The sequence below is a fragment of the Lytechinus pictus genome, unplaced genomic scaffold (genome assembly GCF_037042905.1).
Source record: "Lytechinus pictus isolate F3 Inbred unplaced genomic scaffold, Lp3.0 scaffold_61, whole genome shotgun sequence".
NCBI lineage: Eukaryota > Metazoa > Echinodermata > Echinoidea > Temnopleuroida > Toxopneustidae > Lytechinus > Lytechinus pictus.
In genome coordinates, this window is record NW_026974181.1 from 159,568 (window position 1) to 171,859 (window position 12,292).

Sequence of the window (12,292 nt, forward strand, 5' to 3'; positions counted from 1 at the left end):
TGCCTCCAAATGTATAGTAAAGGGAAGATGAGATTTGATTTTGATAATTGGTGCTCAATAATGCATCACGGTCTACCACTGCCTCCAAATGTATAGTATAGGGAAGATGTGATTTGATTTTGATAATTGGTACTCAATAATGGATCACGGTCTACCACTGCCTCCAAATGTATAGTATAGGGAAGATGAGATTTGATTTTGATAATTGGTACTCAATAATGCATCACAATAATATTAGCACTTGATATTTCTCATTTCTTCTACAGTACCATCAGTGAGAGAGAACTTTTGATGTTGTCGACAGAGATCAGACCAAGTTACTACAAGAAAGTTGGCATTAACCTGAATATCTCCATTGTAACCCTTGATAATATCAAGGAGCGTAGCCGAGATAACTGCGATGCATTGATGACAGCTTTCACAAGATGGAGGGATAAACAGCTTCCAGACACAAACATCAGGGCTCATCTTGCAGAGGCTTTACAAAAGAGTGGTCTAGTGTCGCTGTCTCAGAAACTGATTACTGGAAATCTATTAGGGACAGGTGAGAATGAAAAAAAAAAAAAAAAACTTATTTTAACTTCCTGCAAGGAATCACTCCACCCTGTCATTGTTTTTCTTGGGAATAATTATAGAAAAATTCTTGTTCAGATAGTTTGTTGTTGGTAGAGCTACTAATCTAACAAGAAGGGTCTTATGTGAGCTGTTGTTTATCTGAATTTGTATGTAATGGCATCTATGGTGATCATCTTGGTAAAAACCTATTAGATAATAGTGTTCAGCATTTCAAACAGGTTTTTTGTCTCACCTGCATAGCAGAGTGAGGCTACAGTGTGTATGCCATATCAAAACAAGTTTACTCTTATAAATAATCCTGTAAAATTATATATTTTGTAATATCCTGAAGCTTTTTCCACATTTAAACCATGACGAAAACCTTTCATTTGAAAACACTATACCCCAGTTTCCCTCAATCAATTCTCTTCTCCAAGTACGACAAACCATAACTGCCCCAAGCAAGCAATTTAAGTATCAAAACACCTGTTTCTGGTCCGAAGATAACACAACAGCCCGAGCAAAGCATGCCGTCATTTTAATTCACTTACTTTCCTTATTTCGAGGTCGATTTTCTTCGTTCGAACTTGAAAATGGACTAACATTAGATTTCTGAATACAATATGCATTTGAAAACGTGATTAAATATCGAATACAATAATTTCATTCCGAAGGTCCTACTACAGGCAGAGAAGTCTTACGTAATAGCACAGCTATTGTTTATCATTTCGTCCTTGGCTCAACGCTCATAATCTGGCCTGTGGAGGTAAAATTGAGACAGCGGGGATTACCTGGCCTAGCGGGATTGATCAGGCGGGTGTTTCATAAAGCTGTTCGTAAATAAAGAGCGACTGGTATCCTGTCTTGCAGTAAATGGTACACACCATTGGCGAAGATCTAGCGCGCGAGAAAGGATCACCAGTCGCTCTTAAAGTCGCTCTTAACTTACGAGCAGCTTTATGAAACGGCCCCCTGGGCTTGGAAATGATTTTGGGATTTACAAACGCAAAATGGGGTATAGAACCGCAGTTTGCAATCTGAACTGCGGTCTTTCTCCAAATGGGGGTTTGACGTAATGAACATTGGTACAGATTTCTTCAAGCAAGTGATGATATAACTAAAAAAATTATTATGCTTGAGTGAGCACCACTTACTTGTCAAAGGTTGGTGAAAAATGATCTGCGCAGGACTTGGAAATAGTTGCATGAATAAAAGTAGACAATAATCATGAAGAACACAAACTTTAGCGAGGAAGATTGATTTGAAGATATCTTTTGCCTTTTTAACTTGTTTTCTTGCCCAAAACATTTCACAGTGCGCCATTGCTTTGAAAGTGTGTTGGTCTAGTTCATAAAACTTGGACATAAGAGTAATCAAGTATCACTGAACATCCTGTGCGCATTAAGGTCACATGACCAAGGTCAAAGGTCAATGAACTTTGGCCATAATGGGGGTTATCTGTTGAATTACCATCATAACTTTGAAAGTTTATTGGTCTAGTTCATAAAACGTGGAAATAAGATCAACCAAGTATCACTGAACATCTTGTGCGAGTTATAGTAGTTTTCAAAATCAGCACTGCTGCTATATTGAATCGCGTGATGCAGGTGAGACCGCCAGAGGCATTCCACTTGTTGAAATAACAGCATAACTAAGAAAGTATATAGACCTAGTTCATGAACCTTGGACATAAGAGTAATCAGTATTACTGAACATCCTCTGTGAGTTTCAAGTCACATGACCAAGATCAAAGGTCATTTAAGGTCATGACCTTTGGCCATGTTAGGGTTACATATATTTGTTGAATTACCATCATAACTCTGAAAGTGTGTGGATCTAGTTCGTAATACTTGGATATAAGAGTAATCTAGTATCACTGGGGACAAGACTAATTTACTGTTCAGACTTTATAAATAGCCAATTAGCGCTTGCTATTTTGCGCCATTATGCCTACGCACCCTTTGTTATATTCTTTTGTTGTATTCACTTCCATTCGTTTGTGCGTCATACTCTGAAGAGTGCACAATGAAAATCCTAAGTATAAAGGCTCTTCTCGCTAAATTTTGGACTACTAAATGTCAATTAGGAATTTAATAATTAAAGCATAATGATTTGAAAATTCATTATGTCAAAAATAAATTACTGTTGTCAATAAAAACAAAAATAATCAGTCATTAACAAGAAGCAGTTTTCGCTCAAAGCATATAATATTTGTACAGACTACAAAATCATGTTAAAGAGCAACTTTGAGTCTGACATCCACTGACGCAATATTGGGCAATTTCATAACCGTATACCCGGGCGTCAAAACTTCCTCTCAAAAGTTGTTCAGATTTGACAGAAGATAGTCATGAAATGACTCCCGATCACCCTCAAACGTTTCATATTTATTTTTAAAAAATATCGAGGCCACTATGCCCCCCCCCCCTTTAGACTAAATATTGTGGAATTGTCATGGTGCAGAGTTTCAGACTAATATTTTGTATGTTTGATTATTTTTTGCAATTTGTTCTACCTGAAAACCAGAGTATTCCCCTTATTTGAACTCCAATATATTAAAAAACTAGAAGAAATACATGTATTTCTTTAATAATTAGGATGTACTTAATTAGTGTCATTTGGATCTAATTTGATGATTCCTTGTAGAATGATTTTATTGAGTTTTTATCCTCTTTTTGTCACCTTTCACAATTGTGTGGGAGGAAGTGTGTTTCAATACAATTGTAAACTTTAATCCTCATTTTCTCAAAAGTAATATTTTATGATAGTGAATGTTCTTCTCTTTGTAATGAGGGTTAGGTTCATCCATTTAAAGCTGAGTATCTCCTCTCTCAGTAGGAATAAGTACCTGACAATTAATTTCTGGCAATTTATATGGGTATGTTTTGTCATGCCTGGTAACATACATATGTGATATGTATAGAATATCAAATGCAGAAATTGTCTACTGGTACTCACTGAAGAGTTCTTGATAATTTCAGTCATTTTGGTAAAAAAATAAATAAAATTTAAAAGCAATCGACCAGGAATGATCAACAGTAGCAAAGTTATTGTGTTCATGTAAATATACGCTTCTTATAACCCTCCTTAATTCATTCATAGGTGCATCAATGCCAGCATCACAGACCCAACCACTCACTCCTGACCTGGTTGAAAGATGTAGAAAGGAGCTTCAATCCCATTACAGAAGATATTTCTGTAAGATTAGAGCTGATAGTCTTAATCCACGTTCCCTTGCGCCGTGTAAAGACATATATACACACCTTGTTTTGGAAGAAGAAGATTATCGCAATAAGAAGCGATCACTCGAATATAAGGACCTCTTCAAACTTAAAATTAATGGAGAGTTTCCAAATCGGATCATCATTCAGGGAGAAGCAGGGGCTGGAAAGACGACACTCTGCGCAAAGATTGCATGGGACTGGATAAACGGTAGTCCTGATGTTCCTAAGTTTGTATGGGTACTTGTAATCCCTCTTCGTGAAGTCAAGCGATATACAATTGGTCAGATAGTCAAGTCTTATCTCTCAAAGGACAACCCAGCAACAGCCTGTCAGATCACCAATTACATCCGTTCAAATCCAGAAAAGGTATTCATTGCCTGTGATGGATTAGATGAGTTTAGTGGCAAGGTTGTACAGCACTCTGAAACCAAACAAGAATTAGAAGGTGCTCAGCCAGAGTCTAATGATCAACCAGATTCAAGCCCAAAATCAAAGCGACGAAAGTTAATGGGGCATATGTCCTCACGTACACCAATTGCCCCATTGATGCCAAGAGGCAGCATCTCAGATGGAAGTGAAAGCACTACTGAAGAAGATGATATCTCTCTAGTACATATCCTTCGTTCAGATGAACTCAGCAATTGCCCAGTGATGGTGACCAGTCGTCCATGGAAGGCCAATGAGATAAAGTGGGATCTCAATCTAATGAAACTGTATGCTTTCATTCATGTGGAAGGCTTTAGTAAGAAGAATGTGGAGGTTTACATTCACAAGTACTTTAAAGACAATACAGTCACAGCAGATCAGCTTATTCAAATGATCAAAGAGAATGACATCATATCAGAGTATATGGCACCCTATCCTATCTATATATCTATGCTCTGTCTTATGTGGAGAGGACTTGATGACAAAAAGAAAGAATTGTTTAAAACCATTCGAACATTCTCTGAATTATTTCATGAGATGTTTGAATTCTTAAACGTGCATTATGTCCAAAAAGAGATCCAAGATCTAAGGGGTCCATCATTTAATGACCATCGCTCTAAAATTGAAAAACTCATGGAACCCGTTGCCAAATTGGCATTTGCTGGACTGCAATCGAATAACCTTATTTTCAATGAAGAAGATCTTGAACAGTACTCAGACTCTGTGAAAACAGCATGCAAAGTAGGGGTGTTGTCACAGGAGAATAAGCTCTCATCCATTCATGATAAGAGCAGACCGTTCCTGCAGTCAACATTCTTCTTTCCTCATAAACTATTCCAGGAGTACATGGCTGCAGTCTATCTTGCTTCTCTCTATGATTCAGATTGCACTGAATTTAAGAGGCTGATTGAGGAAGTAGTGATCCCTAGGAAGGAAGAGTTTAGGTATCTCCTGTACTTCACTGTGTCACAGGACAAAAACATTGCCAAGTATATCACCACATGTCTGCTACAACAGTACACCCAAAGCAGAGACGTTGCACAAAAGGAGCTGAATTTCTTGGTTGATGTAACCTTTGAGAGTCAAGATGAAGATACCAACGCCATGCTTCGGAATTCAGTGTCATCTCTGTCCATTGATGTTGAAGACACACACACTATAGCTGGTTATGCATCCACTGGGATATATTCAAAGGCGGTAAGTTGGATACAAAGGAAAAGTACCCTGATGTCATGCATGTTTCTATTTTTTCAATACAGTAGCACACCTTCAGGAGTGTAGCTGAAAGTCATCAGAAAGATCTTACTAGTCTTGAAATTGACTTATACATAAAAAAAAAAAAAAAAGCTGAACCATTCAAACATCCATCTTTCAGTTTGTTTTTCATTTACTGAGTAAAATATCAGTAGTACATACATGTATGAAGATATTGGAATCTTGAATTGGACTGAAACATTGTCCATCTTATGCATGCATATTATGATAATTATTATACCGGGCGAGTTCAATAAAACTTAACATCTCAAATCCCCAATTTATGGAAAATGTATCATGAACACAATTATCAAAAATGGCATGAAAGATTATGTTCTTCCAAATAATTTGATACAATATCTATGGGGTATTTGTTAACGCTTGGATGATCAGTACAGTAGGTATTCTTTGCACTTATATAATTTTTGTTTTTTGCGCCAAAATAAAGTATTACTGCATTGAATGAATCCAGATGTCAGTGATGTCATATTCCTACAAGGGCTGCATTAAAATCAATTTAAAAACATGTTTTCAATAATGTACATTATAATTGTTTAATAAACACTGTTTAGTATCAATTTTTAAGTTAATTCATTACGTCAAACCCCCGTTTGGAGAAAGACAGCAGTTCAGATTGCAAACTGCGGTTCTATACCCCATTTTGCGTTTGTAAATCCCAAAATCATTTCCAAGCCCAAGGGGCCGTTTCATAAAGCTGTTTGTAAGTTAAGAGCGACTTTAAGAACGACTGGTGATCCTTTCTCGCGGGCTAAATCATCGCCAATGGTGTGTACCATTTACCGCAAGGCAGGATCACCAGTTGCTCTTTATTTACGAACAGCTTTATGAAACACTCGCCTGATCAACCCCGCTAGGCCAGGTAATCCCCACTTTCGCCAAGGACGAAATGATAAACAACAGCTGTGCTATTACGTAAGACTTCTCTGCCTGAAGTAGGACCTTCGGAATGAAATTATTGTATTCGATATTTAATCCCGTTTTCAAAGGCATATTGTATTCAGAAATCCAATGTTGGTCCATTTTCAATTTCGAACGAAAAAAAATCGACCTTGAAATAAGGAAAGTAAGCGAATGAAAATGACGGCATGCTATGCAGTGTTAATTTTCAATTCGAACGAAGAAAATTGACCTTGAAATAAGGAAAGTAAGCGAATAAAAATGACGGCATGCTTTGCAGGGACCGCGCTCAGCGCTGCGCATGCATCCCATCGTGTGTGGCCCCCTGCTGTGACTGTATATGCCGGGCTGTTGTGTTATCTTCGGACCGAGGTCAAGAAACAGGTGTTTTGATACTTCAATTGCTTGCTAGGGGCAGTTATGGTTTGTTGTACTTGGAGAAGAGAATTGATTGAGGGAAACTGGGGTATAGTGTTCTCAAACTGAGGTTTTCGTTATGTTTTATTGACAAGGGATTCGCAAATATGTTTACTAACTCATGTAGGATTATGGCATCATAAAAATCTGGATTCATTCATTGCAGTCATGCCTTTGGTGCAAATCAAAATTTACATCACTGCAAAGAATTATCCAAGTGCAAAGACATACCACATAAATATGGTATCAAATTATTTGTGAGAAGAAACTTTTTCCAGCTGTATTTCATGATTATGTATTCATGCATGGCCGTATGCAGCTTTTGGATACCTAGGCATTGATAGTTTGTAAACATTATTGTGTAAGGGTGGTCCTTTTCAACCCATTCCAAGTTTGCATTTATGCAGCACTGCTATCAATTCTTATATTCTGCACTGCCTAGCATATCAACCCCTTTGATCATTCAGATTCTGATCAGGGAATTTCCTGAGCTGACCAGAAAATCTCCAAGATCTAACCAACTCATCAAATTGTAACATTGCGCATGTTTGGAAGGGCAAAAACAGTACTTTACAGTAACAATTCATTTTAAGTTTGATAAGGGGATATGCACAATGATAGAGACAACAAGTCAGGTCTGTTTCATGCTCAATTCTAACTATATCGCATTCTTGATGTCATTCCTTTTTATTAACTTAATGAGCTAAAGTTAATTCACCGGACCTTTTTTAATTAAAAAGAAGAATATTTCCACAAGTAATGCAAAGTATGATACACTCGTGGTTTGCCATTCACTGTTCAGCTTATTGTACTTGCATGTATCCATCATTCATATTTTCTATCAAGTCGATGCACTGATCCCCTATCAAAAATGAAAAAAAAAAATCATTTTTGGTTGTTTTATACCCTTCTGATCATGACCATGTTAAATAATGAGCCCTAATAGATCACAGAAATATCCCTGCTCAGATCCTGGATGGTAAAATGAGGGTTATCATGCTAATGCAGAAATACAACAGTGTTGCAAACTTGGAATGGGCTGAAATGCACCACTGTTTACAGGGTGTGTAACAAAATGCTGAAGCAAGACCAATGAAAATTTTCATAAAAGTTAGATTATGAAATAAACTTTCTACTCCTCTACATTTGATTGAGAATACTACCACATTTTAAAAGTAATTCAGCCCTTTGTCAGAGGGACATTTTTGGGGGATGCACTGTATAGTTATATATTTCCTATTTTTGTCCCACCTATATAGCAGAGGGAGACTATAGGCGCTGCTTTCAGGTCACATGACCAGGGTCAACAAACTTTAGCCATGTTGGGGGTATTTGAGGAATTGTCATAACTTTTAAATTTTATGGACCTAGTTTATGAAACTTGGACATAAGGGTGATCAAGTACATGTATTACTGGACATCCTGCCTGAGTTTCAGGTCATATGACCAAGGTCGAAGGTCATTTAAGGTCAAGGAACTTAGACCAAGTTGAGGGAATCAATATCGAAATCTTAACCAAGGTTAAGTTTTTGAAATGTTATTATCATAACTTTGAAAGTATGTGGACTTAGTTCATAAAACTTAAACGTAAGGGTAATGTAGTGCATAACTGAAGATCCTGCCTGAGTTTCACTTGTGTAAAACTTAAAATTGATATTGAAAATGATGTATGATTTTTCTTTTTGAATGAAAACAATAATTCTGACACCAATGGCAATCAAGTCTTTGAAACAAGGGAGGGACATGACAGCATTTCCTGCTGAGTTTATCATCTCTAATAGTCCTACTATCAACTTGATTCTAACAATGTGTTAATTTGTCATTCATATGTAACAGATCATGTTTATATTACTGTTTATATCAGTACAAGTCTTTGAAATTAATTTTTCAATTGAGATGAATACAGGATAGACATACTGAAATAGGCTTCCTTAACGACACACAGAAATTGTAGATACCACTATACTAATTACATTTATACTCTTGGGCATTTTCACGGTAACTGACATTACACGGCACAATGTTTTCACACCTTTCATTGTGTGTATCTCTAAAACAACAAATGATGGGAGTTTGCTTTTGATAGAGTTAATAAAGTGAACCTTGCTGTATACTCTGATACTAAGTTTTCCTATGTAACCACATTTCTTTACGCATCAGCAAGCAAAAATGTGTCGGTAACTGACATTACGCAAAAGGACATGCAATTTCAGGGTGTTCATTAAAATTGAAATATCTCATGTCCCTGAGTAGATAGAGTAATAATTTGAATATGTAAATATACCTCCATTACTAGGTTAAGATGTGTCAAAATATTTAAAAATTCGTTTTTGTCTTTTGGGGACTATGATAATTTTTCCACAACCATGCTGGTAACTGACATTACACTTAATTTGCCATAGAGATAACACATGGAAGTCAAATGTGTGGAATCATTGCATTGTATCTTCTGTGCAGGGCTTCGCATGAAAGTGAGCTTGATGTGGAAGTATACCCAAGTTTTTAGGAACATTTCAATGAAAAACTTTTTCTTTTTCTTAATTCCTTTCTTTGATTTGAACATTTTTATCATTACTTATCGGTAACTGACAATACACATTAACATTTACCAGTGCTATATGATTTTCAAAGGCATAATTTTCTTGGTACTTATATATGTAAGGCTTTTTAAAATCATAAAAGTAGTTTCATAATACTTCACATTTTTAATCATCAAAAGATAAGAAATGTATGTTTTACTTACTCGGGGGGGGGGGGGGGGTGTTGTCATAGCAGCTACATGTTTTCCTATAGTAATTTAATATTGCATTGACTGTACACATGGATTTTTCTGACTATACACCCATAATATATTCATCAGTTTTATATTGACTTTTTAAGCCTTTTCCTTCTCCAACCTCCCCCTCCCCTCAAAAAAGGCAAAAATGAATAAGGGTCTCCTCTCCTAGGCTACATGTACATGTACCCCTCCCCCGAATCTCATGCAGCCATGTAGTTTTATTGATTTCTATTCTGGTCAGTGCAAGCAATGCTTGTTCATATCTGTCGGATTTCAATTCTCTTCATAATTTGTTTAATCATTTTCTTTGCTAATTTCTTTTATAAGCTGTCAACAAAAAATAAACTCCAGCTTCTAAACTGAAACTGAACTATTTGTAAATTAGAAAAAACACCACAGTTTTAGTAGATCCATGCAACATTGATCAGAACTGTCAAATTTCACTTTTCATCTATACTTGTAAACCAAAAACAAAATTGTATCACACATCCACACTACTAACAGGTATAAAAACCAGGAATTTACTTTTAGCGAGGCAATGCTCAAAAGAATCCTAGAAACTAAAAAAGGGACCCTGGAAATCCCCTTCATCACAATGTTAAGCTTTAAAAATGTTGCAGATTTAGGCAATAGGTTGGGAAAAGTACCCCCTACCCCCCCCCCCCCCCCCCCGAAAACCAAACAAAAAATTGTCTGATACAAACAATTAGGTACTTGGTAAGTGCATGTACAAAACAATTTCATAGTATTTTTTTTTTGCACGATGGGAATGCAACTTCCTTCATAATTACATATAGTATTCCTTGTGAACTATACCTTTTAAAAGTCAATAGCAAGCTCCTTCTGGTGTGACTTGACTTAAATAACAAGTATACAATATTTCTTCACCATAAAATTGACCACATATTTGCATTTCAATATTGGTAACCAACGTTTTATCATGGTAACTGACATTACATCTCGGTAACTGACATTACATTTTCCACTTGGTAACTGACATTACATATATTTAATGGTACCCTATGGCTTCATTGTTAATTGGTAATCTTTAATTTTGGTGTAGAAGGGAGGGATGTTACCTAGAGGCTGTTCTCACTACGTTCCTAAAACTAGTTTACTGGGAACCGGTTCAGAAAGCCAGTTTGGAAGATCGCTTTGCTAGCGTTCTCACTTGATCACACGAAAGTGGTTTTCAAAATCACTTCACGTAAAGCTCTCTTGTTGCTATGGAAACGCTCTCAGTGGGGTGACACGTTTCGCGCGAAATTCGAAACCGCAGCATAGGCATTCTACACCTGTCGTGTGGAGTAGCCCGCTCAAAATGTGCGAAGATCGCTTCCCGAAGAACGGTTGTGTCCTCACTTACGCTAAAACCACTTTTCCGATGCGAAGCGATCTTGAAAACTACATCGCGAGGTGGTCTTCCAAACTGGTTTGGAAGAGCGCTTCCAAGAGCGCTTCGACCGTTCTCACTTAGCGTTAAACTAGTTTCCACTAAACTAGTTTCCACTAAACTAGTTTAAGGAACTGAGTGAGAACAGCCTCCTAGAGGCTGTTCTCACTACGTTCCTAAAACTAGTTTACTGGGAACCGGTTCAGAAAGCCAGTTTGGAAGATCGCTTTGCTAGCGTTCTCACTTGATCACACGAAAGTGGTTTTCAAAATCACTTCACGTAAAGCGCTCTTGTTGCTATGGAAACGCTCTCAGTGGGGTGACACGTTTCGCGCGAAATTCGAAACCGCAGCATAGGCATTCTACACCTGTCGTGTGGAGTAGCGCGCTCAAAATGTGCGAAGATCGCTTCCCGAAGAACGGTTGTGTCCTCACTTACGCTAAAACCACTTTTCCGATGCGAAGCGATCTTGAAAACTACATCGCGAGGTGGTCTTCCAAACTGGTTTGGAAGAGCGCTTCCAAGAGCGCTTCGACCGTTCTCACTTAGCGTTAAACTAGTTTCCACTAAACTAGTTTAAGGAACTGAGTGAGAACAGCCTCTTAGAGAGGAAATCTACCAAGTTTCATATAATATATCCTCTTTTCCAGGAAATGAGAAAAAAAAGTTCATGTTTTCGGTAACTGACATTACATACCATATCACATACTTCATCAATGTTTTTTTATCAGATGAATGAATTACTGGTGTTTCTTTCTGTGGGATTTTAAAAAGTGTTATGATAGCAAGCAAAATCACAGGCGAAAACATCATGATCAAACCTGTTCTTTAAAAATCTGTCAAAACAAAATATATATCAATATACTATTTTCAACACTAATTTGTATCCATACTTTGGCAGCCATTTTGAAATAAAAAATGGCTGCCAGAGTCGGAAAAAAATTTGTCTCAGAAACTTCAGGTCTTGTTTTATTAAAAAACATAAAGCATTTTACATGAATATCAACTTGATTTTTTTGCCTCTGTGTCCATCTGTGGTGAAAATGCCCTCTTGCAGAATACAAAATTTTAAACTATTCAATGGGGCAATCTAATACCAAGTAATGCAATCAAATTAATGTAATTGTAAATTACATGTATGGCTCTACTTCCAGATCGCAATGCATATTGGTGGAAATGTATTGATACCTTCCTACGGACCAGGTATATCAAAAGAGGTTGCAGCGATGGTATGCTCAGCACCATCACTAAGGGATGTTAAACTGACTGGAAGCTTTCACCCTACCTTCTATGAAACTCTTGCCAAAGAAGGAAGGACAGCCACA

At 37.0% G+C, this 12,292-nt stretch overlaps 1 protein-coding gene across 2 annotated transcripts in view; it reads left to right on the forward strand.

Annotated features, from left to right (window-relative positions):
- Window positions 1-12,292, forward strand: part of LOC129283407 (uncharacterized) — a 38,671-nt gene that overhangs the window by 4,737 nt on the left and 21,642 nt on the right. For both annotated transcript variants that reach the window (XM_064115455.1, XM_064115456.1), the window contains exons 3-5: window positions 267-544; window positions 3,658-5,402; window positions 12,122-12,292. In XM_064115455.1, the coding sequence (XP_063971525.1) occupies window positions 267-544; window positions 3,658-5,402; window positions 12,122-12,292 (2,194 nt within the window). The remainder of the gene's footprint in view (window positions 1-266; window positions 545-3,657; window positions 5,403-12,121) is intronic.